Raw genomic sequence first — 19,717 nt, 5'->3', positions numbered from 1 at the left:
CTAAAGCCCCCTACATCCATTATCTGTGTGAAAGTATCACCCTGCGCCTGCAGAGGAGTAGAAATAGGCTCCGGACCGGCCTCTGGCCTTGGGCATGTGGCCCAGCCCTACTTACAGATGTCAATGTGGTTGGTGTAGTTGTCTGCAAGGAAGAAGCAGCTGCACATTTATAGGGCTTCACACGATCCAAACACCTGCTTGCCAGTGTCCCGAGTGCACGGAAGCCTAAGCACAAGCTTAGTGTAAGTCAGGCCTTGTTTATGTGCAAGGGGTAAACAACGGCAGGCAGTGTGCCTGATCATTGGGGTCCACTCATCAAAATTCAAGTACAAACATAAGAAAAGCCTCCTGGATCAGTCCAGCATCCTGTTCTCATGATGCCTGTGGGAAACCTGAAAGCAGGACCCGAGAACAAGGTCACCGGTCCATCCTGCAGTTTCCCACAACTGGTATTCAGAAACATTACTGCTACCAACTGTGGAGGAAGAACCAACATGGCTCGCATCTAGATTTGTGTCTCAACTAAAGCATCCACGACAGATGGCCATCCAACCTCTGCTTAAAAATCTCCAAGGAAGGAGAGTCTACCACCACCTGAGAGAATCCATTCCACTGTTGAACAGCTTTCTTGGAAGTTTACAAAATTATATTAAAACAACAAAATATCACCAATACAGCACCATTATAAAATCTAAAATCACTTTTAAAACAAAGAAAAGAGGAGAGGAATTTTGCAATGACAAATGAGCAGAGGTTGAAGACTGCCCCAAAGTGCAGCTCCTGCACTTCTTGGGGCAGGAAAGGAAAATGAATTTAGGAAGGGCTCTGACGAGATGCAGTAATTGAGGCTGGAAGGGGTATAGTTTGGTGCTGTAGGAGTACTTACCACTGATTGAGCTGCCAAGTGGGCCAGATCCACATGTACTCAGAATGGGATCAGAAATGCCACTGCAGAGGACGGAGGGAGAGTTTGGAGATGAGGTGGGTGAGCTTGGTGCAGAGGGGCCCAGTCGCTCAGCCAGGAGAGTAGAACCTGCAGAAGGAAGTGAAATGCTGGTATAGTTTCAGTTTTTTACTGAGAGGTAGTATGACATAGTCATCAGAGAGGCCCAGATTCAAATCCCTGCCACAACAACTGCTCACCCACAAACTCACTGGTTGTTTTTGGACCGGTCACTCTCTCTCCCAGCCTATCCTACCTCACAGGGTTATTATTAGGAGAAAGTGGGAGAAAGAGAACCATCTATAGGTCACCAACCTTTTTGGACTAGTGGGCACATTTTGAATGTTTAGAGAGTGCTGGGAGCGCCAGTCATAAAATGGCTACTCTAGGGATGGAACGTAGCATAATATAAAATTCAAGAGACAACCAGCCCTGACAAGCTTATGCTTATCATGGGAAGACAGCTATGTCCTGCTGGTCATGGCTATGGAAATCACACAATACTTAGACGCACATAGAGAGGGAGAAACATACACTGAGGCTGTCGCTGTCTAACAGCAACAGGGCGCATTCCTCAGTATTGGGAAAATACACAAGGTCACCACACTACACTGACTCTCATTTCACAAAAATTGCTCAGAAAGTAATTGCACTTTTTATCTCACAACTTTCTTTCTGGGAGGGCAAGAGACTTGGCTATTCTTTTCCTGAAAGCTCAGAGTATTGGTCACATGCCCTGGGGCACCAGTGAAAGCCTTCCTGGGCACCATGGAACCTGTGGGCACACGGTTGGCAACCCTGACCTACACAGAAAAAGAAGTGGGTTATAAATAAACCAATACATATAAAATAGTAAGATTTGGCATTGACATTAGCTAGTTAGCAATTCTGGGCAAGAGCCTGGAATCTTAACTAGGGATTTGAACTGCTGGCACCATTGTTGTTTGGTAAGATACCCACCCATGCTGCTTCGCACAGCTCCTTTTTTGGCTACCAAGAAGCCCCTGCGGCTGGGATGAGGGGGCTGGTGGAACTGCAAGTATTGAGATGCGTGTTATTCTAGATATCTGAGCTGTGGAGTGAGAAATAGCCGTCATACCCAAGGCTCAGAAGACCAGAGGTTTGCGTCAAAACACCCTGTAAGCGGTATCTGCATTCTGTTTGCTCTAAACACATCAATCACACATTGTGCTTCCGTTGCCCGGCACTCACTTATTTCTGTTTACATGGAAACAATCGCCATGACACAAGCCTCACGTAATTGCATACTTAAAAGAAAAAAAAGTCAAATGAACAGAATGAGCATGGCATCAGGTGTGACGAAGAAACAGAGTGACAAAGAGAAAAGGCTCCAAGGCACAGTGACAGAGTGTATGTTCTGTGCGCAGAAAGACTCAAATTCAGTCCATGGTATCTGCAGTTTAAAAGGATCAGGTAAAAGGTAACGCGAAGAAGATCTCTAGCAGTGACCCTGCAACGCCATTGATAGGCAGACTAAATAGGAAATGCTGGACCAGATGCACAGGTATAAGACAGCTTCCTATGTTCCTAAAGAACAGTTTTGGCCTCCGTCTCAGCAAGGAGGTGCACAGGCTAATGTCCTTGCAACAGGAGCTTAGCCATCTAAGATGTGAGTGTTAAACTGGACCACAAGAGGCATCATGGGGTAAATTTATACCAGGTGCAGATGACCTTCCCTACAGAACCCCTGGGAGTTAAGATCAGCAGAGGGTCCCTCTTAGTTGTTCCAGAGGTTTATGGGTGTGTAGCAGCCCAAGAGAAGACATTCTCAGTGGCCGCCCCTAAACTGTGGACCTCTGGCCCCACAGAGGCATATCTGCTGTCTTCAATATACAACTTTTGGTGAATGCTGAAGAGGCACCTCTTTACCCTAGCTTTTGACACCTGAGATGTATATTTTTAGGACTCACCTTGTTTCTGTGATTGCAAGTTGATTTACACTGTTTCTAACATTGTGTTTTAATTGTAGCCCGCCCTGGGACTTTAGGGTGAAAGGCAGGAAATTAATAATATCAATACTATTATTATTACTAATAATAATAATACATCACTATGGTGGAACAAATCCCATACTCATTCGAATTCTCCTTTTTACATTCATTTTAAAGGAAAAGAGACATCTCAAAAGTCTGGGCTTGGCAATCCTAACAGAGAACTGAAAGTAGCAGTCCCAAATCCATTCCTGAACCCTATTTTATAGGCCAGGGGAGGCAACGGGGTCCAAGCTGTGTTCCAACATTTGTTCTTTGGAAACAAACCTTATGACAATATTAGGCTTTATGGTAACTGTTTCAGCTCTTTGCCATTGCTGGTTTAGCAATCTGCTACGTTGATTTTGCCATTTTTAAGGGGATATAAATGGCAATAAAATAAGTAATGCTTCCCATGTAACCCTGCAAAATGCCAAGGTCATTGAGGACAACGTTCTGAGGAAAGGCAGCTATTTCTAATGGACCGTTACTCAATGTCAGATTTTGGCTAATCATGGCAGAATCCTTGGCTATTTTGTTCTGGCAGCCAATGCAGCTCTGCTCTGTGTGTGTGTGTGTGTGTGTGTGTGTGTGTGTACTGATTAGCTTTAAGTTCAGTAAAGTGGGTGGGCAGGATGGGCAGAGAGGAAGGGGGAAGCGATAGCTTCTGGCTCACAAGCTGAGCAGGGCTGACCATTCCCAACCAAGTTCACAGGCAAATTTTGTTTTCATTGGAAGGCAACTGTTGATCTCCATTAGAAAATACTACAGTGGTACCTCTGGATGCGAACGGGATCCGTTCCAGAGCCCCATTCGCATCCTGAAGTGAAAGCAACCTGTGTCTGTGCGCAGGTCGTGATTCGCCACTTCTGCGCATGCGCGTGACGTCATTTTGAGGGTCTGCGCATGAGTGAGCGGCGAAACCCAGAAGTAACACGCTCCGTTATTTCCAGGTCGCTGTGGAGCGTAACCTGAAAATGCTCAACCTGAAGCACATTTAACCCGAGGTATGACTGTACTTCCATGAATCCTGTATTGCTCCAATTGAAAAGAAACAAAGTGGAGAAAGAAAACTGCCCCATCCATACAACCCGATCAAAATGGCTTGATAGACCAGGCATAGGCAAACTCAGCCCTCCAGATGTTTTGGGACTACAATTCCCATCATCACTGACCACTGGTCTTGTTAGCTAGGGATCATGGGAGTTGTAGTCCCAAAACATCTGGAGGGCCGAGTTTGCCTATGCCTGTGATAGACAATGCTTTAATGTCAGAGCAACCATTCATGGCTCCCTCCCACTGAGCTACAGTCATTATCCAAGGGTCTAGCACAGGCCTGAAATTTCACTGAGCCCTTGTAGGCACCCAAGCTCAACATGTCTGACAGCACTCCACAGAAATGGGTCACTTCAAACAGATTTTTATAATCTGTTTTAGAGGCCACACACATGGAACAGCATCCTAGCAACCCTCTGGAGGGCGGCTCTAAGATGCTACAGCACACCTTATCATAAGTAATTCAGTAGGGAGCAGTGTTTTTGCCTACCGATTTTCACAGCAGAGGTCATCAAGTATGCAGTGCAGCCCCATTAGGGCTCCACATTGCAAAAGATCCCCACTTTTCAAGTCTGGTGGCCCTCCAGTACAGCGATGTCTGATCCAGGAGGTCCCCCTCCTTATGTTTATATGTAATGGAACAGTGTTGTTGTTTTAACCAGGCTCTTCAGTGCATTGAAGGTCTTTGGCATGTGCACAAGAGGCCCATCAATGCAGTACTTTCTTAAAGGTACCTAGAGCAAAATGTGGAAGCCACTCTGACTACCACAATTCATAATGCGTCGGGATGGGGAGGTGCAACACAGGAAGCCACTGACCCATATGGTTCAGCATTGTTGACACTGAGCGGCAGCAGTTCTCCAGGGTCTCAGACAAAGATATTTTCCAGAGCTACCTACAGATGCCAGGGATTGAACCAGAGACTTCTTGCATGAAAAGTAGGTGCCCTACTACAAAAACAATGGGACAGTATGGTCAGGTCTGGGCCATCTGTGGTGCTGCAGTTCCTTCTTTACTCTGTGCATCCTGCTTACTGCTTCCAGGAAACTTGAGGCTTTCTTAGACGTTTTAGAGTTTCTTCTCAACCACCACTATTATCAGTGTCATGGGATGGTCTGCTGCAGCCCTGTGCATAACCCTGTGTAAACAGGCCTGTTTGCACCAGTGACTGCTATCTGAATGTTCTTGGAGGCAGGCTACCCCACACCCATTCCTCCAATCTGTTCAAATGAAGGGAATTGTATTGTATATTGTAAACACCCTAGCAAGAGAACAGATCTCATATACACACAACAAAGAGAGAGACATTAAACAGCAGCCAAGAAGTATACAAAACAAAAGGCTTCCTCTCATATTTTTGACCTAAATGAGGCTCCATACGCAGGGAGCAGCATGGGTTATATGTCCGTGCATCAGAGAAATACCAATTTGTCTATCTTGTGGCGACGGCAGCAGCAGGAATGCTGGGCAGCTTCACACAGTGGAATCAAGGAGCCTCCATTTTAATTCCCCATAATGTTCCCAGTGTACTGTAGCTTCAGGGCATTCTGGGAAATTAAAATAGCAGCCCATTTCCCCTAAAAAGGGGAAAATTCTAGCAAATTAACATGGTGATTCCCAGATCCAGGACAGGCCTCAGTGGTGGGTTTTGTCAGGTTGCTAGGGCAAACCACGCCCACATTCCCCAAAGGAAACTGCTGATTCTGCCCCACACCCACACCAGAAAGGGACTCTAGCATGGAGGGTAGCAGGGCTTCAATCTTTTGCCTCTCATTATAGTCCTGATCTAGTATTCATGAAAAAATGGTGTTCAGTGGCAGCTGTGATTGCCACTGCTGCCAGGAACATACTTCCTAGACTCTGCTGAGATTCAGTTAGAGATGCACTGTACTCATTCATACACATGCAGTCAAAGTGCTTGTTGACATTTTCAAATATTTTATATACACAAAGAGCTGGAACCCATGCTCCAGGCTGATTGCTCAGAGAGATCTTAAGCTGCCAAGATGGCAGAACATATGATGGCCAAGAAGGTGCAAGTAATATTTTTAGAGCACCGAGGCCTCTGTGCTCTCAGTCCAAACAGGTATGTTTCTTCTCCAGGGTGGAACTCTGGGAGGAAACATGGAAAACACACACACACACACCAGGTCTGCAAGCTTGAATAAGAACTTGATAGCCAGTACAAGAAGGTGGTTGTTAGCCTCTCAAGTCCACTGTCACAAAAAATCTTCACCCAGCCCTCCATCCTTGGATTAGCTTTGCGCTTTGAGAAAGTCAATAAGGGATGAATGAATGGCTAAAAGCATGAAGTTTGGACAATGATTTTTTCAATGCAAAAGATGTAAACCTGCTGACAGCACAAGGAAGGGGCTAGATTGGTTGCTGAGACAGCATTCAATCCACTGGTACAGTGGCAAGGCCAGGTTCACTGGGATGCACTGTGTGAGCTATCTTTATCTGATTATGATTAGCATTAATGTATGAATAACCTTTCACATAAGTCTCAAAAGTGGGGATAAAACATTGTCCTGCAGAATCCCATAGCATAACTGTCAGGGGGCTAACAAGCACTTTCCCAATGCTACTTTTTGAACTCAGTCCCATAGGTAGAATCAGAACACAACCTGTTCTTAATATATTCTCTCTTCTCTTGTATCCTTTTGGGCAATAAAAATCCTTCATGATGAGCTTATCCATGTTTACGCATGCTTACTTAGGCGCTTGTCAACAGGGCCTGCCTGCCCATGAGGTATGCTGAGGCAGCTGCTTCAGGTGGCCGAAGTTCATGAATAAAGGTAGCTAAATGGCCATTCTCCTGCACTGCTGTTGTGGCAACAGCCTCTAATGTCTAGGCATCAACACTTGCAGCAAACATCAGCTCATACTCATTTCATTTTCTTGGCTTTATGGGTTGCAGACAGATATGTACAAATGTCTGCCTGAATAGCATTTCCTGCCAGACTCACTCAACTTGGACATTTTTGCCTACAGACAATATTCAACTAAATCAAAGTGCTAATGCACGGATTAGCTCAAGCACAATGGGACTTTCCCCTCTTCTCACCCCACATGCACCCTATGCTATCTATGAATCTCCTCTTGAGGTTGAGGGAGCCCCCAGAACAGATAAAGGGGGGCACAGGAAGAGGAGAGGGGGGTGACATTCTGTTGTGCAAGGAGAAATCCTTGCACTAATAGAACATCCACCTTAGGACAAAACAAACCCAAGGAGGTTAAGACAGCCAGCAGATCAGGATGGACTAGCACTTTGCTCAGAGTTATTTTACACCCACTAATTCACTAACAGCACATCAAAAAGTTTGCTGCTTTAAAATTTACTGCAGATTTTGCTGGACGCATCAACCTGCTTGTTAGCAGGAAATTTAGTCCATTTTGTCACTTGCACGTATGCAGAAAAATCTAACCCATTCCAGCATTTGTGCAAGAAATGGGGAAGCTTTGGCTGCCATGAACAGGCACATCAAAATTCAGAGAGGATGATAAACTATCTTGTTTCCAATTTATTCGATATACCCAGACAAATGTATAAGGGAGCTAATATATAATTATTACTAACATCCCATTTCATCCAGAGCTGTTTTATTATTCTGATGGAGAAGACGATTAATTTGCAGTCTCACAGAAGGAGAGAACATAAAGTTTATGCATGGTGTGTAAGTCCCTTGACTATAACTTCATATCATTTTTGTCAAACTCAATCTGTTAATTTTTGCTTTCTCTTCATTTCTAATTTTTTCAACCTTAAATTCAGTTCTTTACATTACCACGTAAGTGGAATATACACTTTTTAAATACAATTTTTGCCTACTGTATACATTTTTGCAAGCAATTTCCCCTAATATAATTAATTTTGAATGCTATTTTCACAAACATATGCACAAATATATGCAAATGTCCACTGATATTTTAATTTCTATACACATTATTTGGTTGAAGAACTGAATCACAACATTCAGAAAATTTCAAAGAATAGCTACAGTTCATCTGTTAGTAAGTTCACATTCAAATGAAAACTGAACAGAATTTCTCCCCCCTTTCAATCATCTTGTGGATTTTGTCCATCATCCATGCAGCTGCAAGAAGATGGGCAACTGGAAGCAGGGAGGGGCACCAGAATTGATTTCCCCCTCCCCAGTTGCAGGGTGCTCTACCAACTGATGTGATCAAGAATTCCTGGGTCAAGCATAAATTCAGATAGGACAGTGTGATCACACCCACATGCAGCAGCCTCAGGTACTTGCAAAGGTGGCAATCAAGGAAATTCCTTATACCAGGTTGTGATGTTTGCACATCTAGTCCAGTATAATGTGCTCTGACAGGCATCATTGAATCACAGAACTGTAGAATTGGAAGGGACCCAGAGGAGTTAGTACTCCAGACTCTCAAGTAGAGGTCTTTCCCATCACATGCCACCTGATTCTTTCAATGGAAGTACCATTGGACTATGCTCTACCAAAAGACTTTGGTTTCTCCTGTCTCTGCACACATGGCCCTTCCTCTGTCAAGATGAATTATAATATTCTAGGGAGACCCACGCAAGGAAACAGTCTCCCATGCACATCATTGATTCACATGTCCATCTGCTTTGTGGTTTAGATGTGCTTAGCTCAGCTGTGGCCAAACTTGGCCCTCCAGCTGTTTTGAGACTACAATTCCCATCATCCCTGACCACTGGTCCTGTTAGCTAGGGATGATGGGAGTTGTAGTCCAAAAACAGCTGGAGGGGCACGTTTGGCCACCACTGACTTAGAATGTGCATCCTCTTCAGAGGCAAATAGCTGTTAAATGCAACTGATGGTCCTGTATTTATAGCTGGATTGAGGCCATTATTCTGAGAGGACAGATTATCTAGTGGGAAAGAACAATTAGACACCAACACAGTCAGGATCAGAAGCAAGAAAGGGAGAGAGTGGCAAAGAAAAATGACACCCCTGAAACCTCTGGAACAGATAAACTATAAAGATGTTGCAGGGATTGAGTCCTAATACAATTATTTCCCTGCCATCTGGGGATTAGCAACCTGTGGCCTCTAGCTCCCAGCACCCTCAGCCAGAATGGCCAATTGTCAGGGATGGTGACCACATCTGGAGGGCCACAGGTTGTTAATCCCCGCTTTAGTTATTTCAATGCCACTTTATATTCTATCCTTTATTAGCAATATTCACAAGTGACATTCCAGATGAAAAGGCATTCTTAGCATAATTTAAGAAAACACATTGAGAAGGAAATGGAAAGCCAGCCCTAAGCCTCTTCACACTGCATGTTTCTCCTCAAGGAAGGCTCCCCATCTTCACAGAAATTGTAAAGGGGCAGATTCCAATTTGCACTAATTTCACTTTTAAATGATGCTAAAAATGAAGATCTGCTCAGGATACTATGTAATATCAGTGCACAGCCCTTTAGCACGTGATGATTAAACCCCCTCAAGAAATGCTTGCTAATCATTTACATTACTAATGTATACTTAGCTTACAAGAGAAGAAAAATAAAAATGAAATTGAGCCTGATGGAATGGTTCACACAGCATTTAACATAGCTAATGCCTTTCTAAGATGCACTTAAGGCATTTTTTTAATAAAAAAAATGTTTTTGGACATATACCAGAAACCCCAAAGCTGCTGCTTCCAATCATATTTCTATTAAAACACTAAAGTGCTGTCTGCCCTGCAGTTTTCTGAATACTTTAGGCAGTGAAGTGCCTCAGATGATCTGCCTGCTACATTTCTGCCTATTTAATGAGTCCATTTTCCTAAACACAAAATTAAATACATGGTTCACAAAACTTGGGGGCACCCCAGAACAAATGCTACATAAAGGAAGAGACCCATTAGACACATTTATGTGCATTCATTGTCTGCATTTTCCAAACTTCTCTTGTGGTGTATTCATTTTAAGTTGCTGGTTAATGGCATTTTTCCAAGATAACACAATTGTTGCAAGTCTTAAGAAGGGTGGGTTTTTGTTTTTGTAAAGGAATGAGGCTGCTTCTGTGGTGAACACAACTACACAGGTGTCACCTTCTCATAATTGATCTGTGGCATAAAAACTCACTATTGCTGAAGTATCTCAGTCGTATCAAAATGAATGCATTCATTCATGTAGACCCCGAAATCTGGTGAATCTCCTCAAAACCCCAGAACTACTTTAGGAAAAGGGCTATGACACTACCAAGGATACTCCCTCCTTTTGCAGAAAAATGGCCCACCATTTCATGAACACTTTTCCTTTCCTTATTAACTCAATTTTTAAAAGGCTCTTTAAAAGCTGTGTGCTCTACTTCTACAGTGCTGAGGAGCACATTTCCCTTGGTGACTTAATGATATTTTTTCTAAGTAGTATATACACTGTCTAAATCATTAACATCATCACAACATGCCAGTCACAGTTCCCAAAATGCAAGTTTGCTTGTTAGCTCTGTTCTTTTTTGGCATAAAATTATTGTTTGGGAGAAGCTATAAAGCAGTAAGGACTAGATTTCTCAGAGCAAATAACTACTTTCTGGAATTCAAGTCATATTAGACAAACATTGGTAACAAGCCATAAGAATGAACACTCATAATAGTATGTCTATGTAATATATTAAACTGCGTGGCTGGATTCTTAACTTCACATTTTATAGCAACATAAGGAAATGTTAGGCTGTTTACTTCAAATGCTCTCAACCTTACAAGTCTTGCTCATGTACTATAGCATGGTGTACCTCAATGATAAATGTGTGAGATTTTAATGTTATAAAGCCATTTGCTTATTTTCTTTTTTTGCTGAAATGCTGGTTGCACATGCTATTTAAATGAAGCCAGTGGTCAGCTATATTATTTTCTTTCAGTCTGTTCAATTTTGCAGATAATAGGGAAAAAAGAGAAGGCGAGAGTCTCCATAACCCCCAATAAATAAAAATTACTTACCCTTTTTACCATTGGAAAGTCACCACTGGCAGTCTTGCTGGGATGCCCTAGCTGGAACTGCAGGTATTGAGAAGCAACCCTGCTTTCTCCATTCTCTCACCTCCAACATCCAGTGCAAACAAGACAGGACTTGCCACAGAACCTACTTTGCCTTTTCTTTGCTCACCCCAGTGCTATATTCTAGTGCTACCACTAGCCCACTCAGCCCAATCCACCCATTTACATAACACTGCATGTGGAAAGAGGCACACATACCCAGGACTCGGATTTGCATGACTGCTCCATGTAAACCAAAGAACATCCACAGTGGCTGGGAACAGTCCACGCACACCTGCATGCCGGCGTTTGCTCCATTGTGGCTCAAGTGCAGTTCGCCTTCTGAATTCACCATGAATCCCAAAATGTCTCCACTCTGGAGAGGCACCAGCACCCTACAAACTGCCCAGAACTCTTTCCGGTCAACCAAAGACTCTGGATTATAAGGAAGGTCGCTGGGCCTCAGGGTGCTGGGATCGCAAGTGGTCACCCCGTAAGAGAGTGTCCCAGTACGTGAAGTGTTGGATTTATTAATCTTGACAAATATGGTCTCATTGATTCTAAGGGGCCTGCTGGTGAAAACCAAAGTTCTCTCTTCTCGAGCATGCTCCAGGCGAGCCACTGTCTGGTCATCCAGGATTTTAATATGGGCTCCCCTGAGCTGATGGAAACGGAGGTCACTTTCAAGCTGGGATGGGAGGAGGTGGGAATGTTGAGAGTTGAGGGAATTCTGTGGAATGGGACACATGGCAGCCATGACATGGAAGTTCTCCTCCTGGAGGTTGAGGTCGCAAAGGCTCACAGACAGACGGGTGTCCTCAGTCTCCCTGCGTAGTGAAGGCCGCCGGATAGCCGTGAAGGATCTTGGACGGAGACAATCTGGAGCAATAATTTCACTGTCTGAAAATCAGAACAAGAGAGGGAAGAGATCACCTGAGGATAATGTGAACGTCTAGTTTACATTATCAGTTCCTCTATGAGCAATGCAAGCTTTTGCTGTTACCAATGTGTTTCCCCTTCTACATGATAAAACAGTCAAATCAGTCCATTTTCCAGTGAAATCATCTCTGTAAACATTTCAAGTACCATTTCAGGCAGACTCTCTCTGAGTCAGTATCAGATATTGAGGGTGGGGGGCAACACTTGGAAAAGTGATTCAGATGGTATATAAGCAGGATCCATCAAGAAACCACTGGCAGATTGCTGGAGAGCCCTGAAAAGTTACGCTCTGTCGACATCTAGAATACGTTTCATGGTAAAAATGAAAAGGACAGCTGAGCAGGTATTTGTCTTTAACATTTTAGAAAGAGGAGGGTGAATCCACAGCTATGCTTGTCCAAACACATTCCCTTTCTTTCCAGCTGAGTGGGGAAAGTGGAGTTATGCCATATAAAAGGATAACTGATTCACACAAAGTGGTCTTGCAAATGCATATCCAAGATGAGAATAATGGCTCTAACTCCACTCAGAAGTTGTGAGAAATGCCTAGTTTACTGGTGACTGTTTACAATGTTGATGTACTCTTAAATTTACTGCTGTCCTTAGGCTGAAATCCTATACTACCTGGGAGTAAATTCCATAGCACTCAATGCAACTTCTGGGGACATAGGGTTGGATCTAGACTTGATCTCACTTAAGAGTAGATCTACTGAAATCAATGAGGGAATTTAGTCGTGACTTACTTAATTCCAACTGATTTTAATGGGTCTACTCTAAGCAGGACTAAGTTGCAGTCCAACCCAGTTTTTTAAATAGTATTTTACTGTATTTTTATTATAGTTTTATGTTTTTGTTATCAGTTCCATTTGGGTGCCATTGCGGCAGAGAACACAACTCATTAATTTATAAAAGAAATGAATAAGCATTTCAAATTCATTCATTCAGCAAAACTGAGTTAAGATTAGTACAACTGAGAGTAATGGAGTGGGACTCAGTTGTGGCTAATATAAATCTCACTGACTCCAATAAGACAGTCATGATGAACGTCACATGTTATCTGGTCTGTGTTTCCCCCCTCAATATACTTTAGACTGTATTTGTTCTACAGTTTAGTACAGAGGATAGTGAGGTTGGATCAGTATTTTATCTGGATTTCGGGTAAAGTTTCTCATGCATTTTATCTACTTTTTATTTTTATTTTATCTTGTCATATTTTCAAAAGTAACAGAAAGCAGACAGCAAATCAGGAAAAACTAATTCATCACCATCATCCCATATTAGCACAGTAAAAACAAAAAGCACTACACACAGAATGCAATGAAGAACCTTAAAAACTTTTTTTTAAAAAGAAAATCATGGAAATATTTTTTGAACAGACCTTTTAAAATAACTCAGTTTTTTACTAGCTTCCTAAAACAATAAAAAGATAGAGCCTGGCAAATATTATACAGCAATGTGATGCTCTCCTGAAGTTGCTGGATACCTCCCACCAGCCAATGGCCAGGTATGATGGAAAGTGCTGTCCAATAATATACAGAGGGACCTTTTCAGCCACAAGCAGAATTGCGACTGACATTCCACACCTTCAGGAGTACTTTTTCTATGTATACAATCTGCTAGGTTCTATGTACATTGGTGGGTGTGGCATAGTTGCTGTGGGCGGGGCCATTCGAAGCTTTACCACAACCTTTACAATGGCCAACTCTACAATTCTATGATTCTATGACATCATTTATGACCCCTGCTTATTTGTGCAAGTAATGTTTTCATTAGCGAGACGTCTTTTCTAGCCGTATGTTTTAATGAAGGGCAGCATGACACTATTAACACCATCGTGCTATGATGTCTGTTGATTTGTGGGCTGCTCACTGATAGCGCTTCCAGTCAGCAAGACACCTCACCAGGGTTGTTGTCTTGCCAGCTTTTTTGTTTCAGTGAAGTACTTCCCTTAGGACCACAAAAGTATGTCTCAAGTGAGTGCTGACAGGCAAGCCATCTGTCTTTGATTTGGTTTATAAAAAACATTTCAGCTACAGGGCTTGTTCACGCTTATGGTTTACTCCTAAGGCTAAGTAATTAGTCTGTTGCTCACTATAAGCAGAAGTATGAATGCAGCCATTCAAGGACAGCTGTCACAATCCCTTAGCAATTCCCCACCACCGCCACCCCGGTATAAAGTTTGGATTAACCTGCCTTACCCAACTCACTGAAGTTGTCTGAAGCCTAAATTAGACATCATTCTAATTGAACAGTTAGCAGCCACATTCAGGTGTTGTTACTTTTAAAAAAACAACCCAATACCAGGTTCATTTTCATCTGTAATGGCAGTGCCCAGTGAGGGTCAATTTAACCCCTTCCTCCTCAGTCAAACTCCACACACTTACGCTCTGTAATGAGCCTTAGGAGAAAGAAAAGCCTGCACTGGGGCTAATCACTCAGACCTGGTTTCCACATGTAGCAGCATGGAGTATTGTTCTACTTCAAGTGGTGTGTGTGTGTGTGTGTGTGTGTGCGCGCGCGCATGCTATTTTTGAAAGATACTTTTTAAAAAACTCTCTTTATAAAGAAAATTGTAGAATATAATGAACTAGGCTAGGTTGGGCTGATTTTTATCCTCATTGCACTAGCTGTATAACGGCAGGGATTTTAAACACGGGGAAACATTTAGAAGTTGTAGCCCTCACCTGTAACCTGAAGTTTAGAAACTTGGGTAAAGACTCGGTAATTAAAAGTTTAGAAATGCATTAAATTAAAACAGCCCATTTTGTCTGCTCAGTATTCTACAATCTCATTCCCATTTTATGAGGTAAGAAAGAGGTGATAGAAATCTTAAGAGCGTAGGATACATTCTCCCACTTAATACTGCGATCACCTAGAAAAAGCATACTGTTGTCTACCCCACATCACATTCAGACATTATTTGAGTTCTGAAGCACCATGCAGACAGGTTGCTAGAAGAAAGGACACCACTTCTCTGGTGCAAAATCCAATGCTAATGTAAAAATCACTGGAGCCACTGGCCTGGGCAAGGGAGAGTTAAATCTCCCTTCTCCATGCACTGCAATCGCCATGAAAATTACAACTTCCCCCCAACACACTTTTCTTAACAACAACAACACATGGGGTTGCTAACCATGCAATTATTCTAACACCCTGCATGAACCTCTGCCTGTGCTTGCAGTGCTCTGTATGCAAGGTGAGAATGGAAGGGCTACTGAGACAGTGGGACCTTTGCAGAAAAGGAGCCATGACTGTGCCACTCTCTAAAACATTGTCTCTGTCTGGAACCAGTCCAGTTAACAAGAATGTATGGAGGAGCAAAGCAATCTTCTGCACTAAGATTATTAAAACAATGCCTCGGTAATGTAGATAAGACATTACAGCAGAACAAGAAAAAGCAGATGATGCATGCAAATGTAACACCAGAATGTAGAAAGCCATGATTACTAGAAAGAAGCAAGGCAGAACTAGCAGATTCAACAGCATTATTGGCACTTTGTGTCAGATCTGGTATAATGAGAACTATACAATTATTATAGAATAACCAGATTGACTGTGTAAAGGGCAACTGCAAATATATTGATACTCAAGCATGGAGGCATCTAAAGTACAGAACCTATCTTCTGACTGGGTGACTGTACTTTCTATAATAAATAACTGTAGAATACTTTCCATTTCATAACAGATACACCAGTTGCCAAAATGTTTGTGAGCACTTCTGATTATTTTTAATGGCACCAGGAAGGATTCAAACTGCTACTTCAAAGACGCAAGTTTTCCATGCCAATGTTCTAACTCAGGAGTCTTATTCTGCATCCAATGTCAACCCAAAGGGCATGTTCAGAATTTTCATGCTTCCTTCATGCCATTTGGCCAATTTGGCTGCATTTCAGGGACAAATAAATGAGTTTGCACATGTGCTTAAATGCTTTTCTGCAGATACCATCTGAGACTCTCAAAAGCATTCACTAGGAAGCACAAGAGAGATGGTCGGATGATTAACATTCATGGACATGAGCCAAGTGGCCCAGAATGTCTTCCTTGTAACAGGAGCAATTTAAGTGATACCAGTTTTTGCCCGAATAAGTGCTCATTTCCCAGGCAAACCTACTGCAAACGCACAAGTCAAAATTTGGAAACTATATTAAGATACGCACTTTTTGCATATGTGTACAAATTATATTACAGGAAAGTAAAAAAAGAAAATGCTGAAGACCTAAGATGAATCATTTGCTAGTCTTATCTATTAATGTCAATTTAAATGTTCTTTGCATCAGGAACAGCTGCAAAGCAAATAGCTGAAACAGCAGCTCTAATCTGTAACTCTAGCTCCAAGGGCTGGTTGAAAGAAGAAGGGAACCAATGAAGGGCATCTATAGCTATCCATGCCAAATGATGCGTCTGACAAGCTCAACTATTTGGTGAATTTGCATTGTATGTTGGGCTGATGAATGCTTGAGAGAGAATCTTGGCAGGCCAGCTGGTAACTTTTGTTCTTCAGCGATACACATAAAATTATGTATGTATGTATGTATACTTTTAATACAGGAACTGCACTTGAAGCATGCTCGTGTTGTTACAGATTGATTGTATACACCAAAGCCTCTGCATGAATGCTTGCTGGACAAGTTCACTTAAGTTTGCAAATTTCTTGCCCCCTAAACAGCCTATTTAGTCATCTTTCCTTCATGTTCAGATTGAATAACCTCACAGAAGTATTAAGAGGAAGGATGAAAATATGAGTTAGATTCATATTAAATTCAACTTAATATAGGTGGTTTCTCATGTTTGCCTTTTCTACCTTGTTCTCAGCCAAATGTTTCCACTTAGCTGTGTTTTCTAATCAGTATTTGCCAACATAATCAGTTATTTGTTCATCTGTATTTTACCTGATTGATTCCTGAAAAAAATTGCAAAAGGGAAGGAAACTGGGTTAAGCTTGTATTTTTAATATTTCTTACTAATATGAACATGTAGTGAAAATATTTTGATTAATGTTTGATTCCTATTTAATATTCATATTTAATGTCCATATGATACCTGCCAGGGCTGTCACAAGTTCTCATTCTTTCTGGATAATCTCACACGTTTTGGTTAACACAGACTGGTGTGTGAGAACATACAGTGGTACCTCGGGTTACATACGCTTCAGGTTACATACGCTTCAGGTTACACACTCCGCTAACCTAGAAATAGTGCTTCAGGTTAAAAACTTTGCTTCAGGATAAGAACAGAAATCGGGCTGCGGCAGCGCGGCGGCAGCAGGAGGCCCCATTAGCTAAAGTGGTGCTTCAGGTTAAGAACAGTTTCAGGTTAAGAATGGACCTCCGGAACGAATTAAGTACTTAACCTGAGGTACCACTGTATCTATAAAAAGCATCCTGTAACATTATAAAGCTGCTTTCACCATGGTACAGTAAATATGGGCATGCAGCTGCAGTTCAGGTAGCCAATGGATCTAAATGATCAAGTTCCTGCCCACTTGTCAAATAAAATAGTGTACTACTAAAACAAAACAAAACAGAAATATGCATTTATTTATTGGAATCTGTTGGGGTTGAGTAGGTCACTCTTTAGGGTCTTTGGGGTCTATGCCTACTTCCTTGCTACTCCCAGTGCCAATCTTTGTGTAGCTAGCTAAAAGGCACCTGGCCATTTCAAACCTCTAGCATAAATATACAAAGGATGAAGAAGTGCAGAAGTGCAGGAAACCAAGAGGCAAATTGCTGTGATTATGTATTTTCTTATGTTTGTAACCTTTCAAGATGGGATTTGAGTAGAAGAAATGTGGATTTCATCTACATCCATCCAGGCACTAACCAGACCCAGATCAGCTTAGGTTCAGCAAAATGGTGGCCTGCTGTGCCGTGAGACCATATCTGAGGCGACATATAGTTGAAGAAACTGTACTTCCAACCCCCATGCTCAAGATGAAAACATTTTGTAGCACTTTTCCAGTTTTTATACTGAAAATGATGGAATGTATTCAAAACAGATGAAGATGCTTGATCTCATTTGTAGGTCTAGTGATTAGAAAGGGCCACATGTGATCCAGGGATCTTGCTTCTCACCTGCTTGTAAATCCTACGCCCCATCCTCTTATCCTCTTAACAAATATCAAATTCCAGCTCAGGAGCTATGACTGATATAACTGGATGGACCACTCTTGCCTAATTGCTCATTTTGTGATATTTGTATTTCATTAAAAAAAAAGACAATGAACAGATATTTAAGTTTGTAAAAGTTTCTGCAAAGTTAGTTATATCAACATCTAGCATTATGCCTCCACCTTGTCACATGTGGAAAGGACATAAGCAAACTTGAAATCCACTCAACTTAATCTACATTCCTTTATTAGATTTAATTTTTTCCAGATCAGTGAGCTTATTCCATAAGCAATACCACATAGCCACCACCAGAAATATACAGGTAAACAAGCAAGAAGAAAAAGCACATCACGTAGTCACCGAACAACAGTACTTTGGAGGTGGGATTTTTTTTGGACCGCAACACCACTGCAATGCCTTTCTGGCAATCAAACCATGGGAAATCTCCAAAGTTGTAAAGCACAAATGAAATCAAGTGTGCACATGCTCAACTTTTGAATTGTTCAAAAGGAAGTGATCCATGTAGGAACCAGCCTTTTGATTGTCTTGCTTTTCAACTGAAGAACGTTTTAAATCTCGTTCGTAGCAGTTTTACATGAGCGTCAGGTTTCCTGGGCACCAGCAGAGTAAGCATCTACGCTAATAGCTATTTGGATGGATGGATAGTTTAATGCCGAAAGCAGGTTGCTATGGAGAGTGTGACACAGGAATCTGAGATGACTCAAGTGCACTGGTGCACAAATTGACACAGCCTATAGCTTCTGTTGATATTTGCTGTTTGCTTCCCTCATCCCAGTACGATGGAAACAGATCAAAGGCCAGAGTATTTGAAGTATGCTATTCATCCTCCCCCACTCCCCATTTTCCTCCAGAGGCTCCAACACTATGTACAAAATTATATTAAACATCATGCACGTAGAAATCCTTTAAGTGGTGTCAATTATTCTGTGCTGACTTCCATGTGCTCCAGCAACCCAAATGTGATCCCAAATCTTTCTTCAGCAACCAATCCTTACTTTTTAATAAGTACTGTTGGTATCTGCTTTTGATGTGAAATAGAATGCTGATTCCCACTCCCACGTTAATTGTCAGCATGAAGAATATGACCCGATACATAACCACTGAACACCATACAAAAGTAACTAAAGCATTACTGCTAGCTATCTACCCATTCACCCAAGTAGAAGGGCATTTGCCTCTCAACAAGGAGGAGACCAGAGCAGTATTAGGTGTGACAAATAGTTATGTCCACAGGAAAGTCAGAAGCACAGGATAGAAACAGCATGGTAGTTCTACTACACTTGGACATACTGCTCTCTCAAGTGCCAAATAAGAGCAGAATCAGTGGTGTAGTGGTAAATTCTGGAGCACAGGAGTTCATCATACCTCCAAGAGAGTCCGTAAAATGAAGTGAGTTATGTTGGTCCACTATTATACACTACTCAAAGAGCAGTGGTACAATGCATAAAATCCACTTTATGATTCAGTATGACTGCAATCCCATGCACAGTTTCCTAGGAGTAAACTGATACAAGTTCCCTCAGGAAACATTTTTCATTAAGCCAATAAAATGGCTGAAATACCATTTGTTTTCTTTCTCATGTTCTAGAAGAATCATGTTCTTAAGAATAGCATAAACATTATGCCACCATTCCTTGATTTCTAAAAATGTCATATTTATATTATGCAAAGACATTATTTACAGAATTCATAAGC

At 41.9% G+C, this 19,717-nt stretch overlaps 1 protein-coding gene across 2 annotated transcripts in view; it reads right to left on the bottom strand.

The window, feature by feature from the left end:
- Window positions 1-19,717, bottom strand: part of NEURL1 (neuralized E3 ubiquitin protein ligase 1) — a 133,401-nt gene that overhangs the window by 8,143 nt on the left and 105,541 nt on the right. For both annotated transcript variants that reach the window (XM_081006173.1, XM_081006174.1), the window contains exons 4-5: window positions 11,175-11,855; window positions 887-1,033 (exon numbers count right to left, since the gene is read on the bottom strand). In XM_081006173.1, coding sequence (XP_080862299.1) covers window positions 887-1,033; window positions 11,175-11,855 — 828 coding nt within the window. The remainder of the gene's footprint in view (window positions 1-886; window positions 1,034-11,174; window positions 11,856-19,717) is intronic.

The sequence above is a fragment of the Podarcis pityusensis genome, assembly GCF_964106645.2.
Source record: "Podarcis pityusensis genome assembly, chromosome: 5".
NCBI lineage: Eukaryota > Metazoa > Chordata > Lepidosauria > Squamata > Lacertidae > Podarcis > Podarcis pityusensis.
The sequence above is the reverse complement of the archived record's forward strand: the minus strand, read 5'-3'. Positions and strand labels throughout refer to the sequence as shown.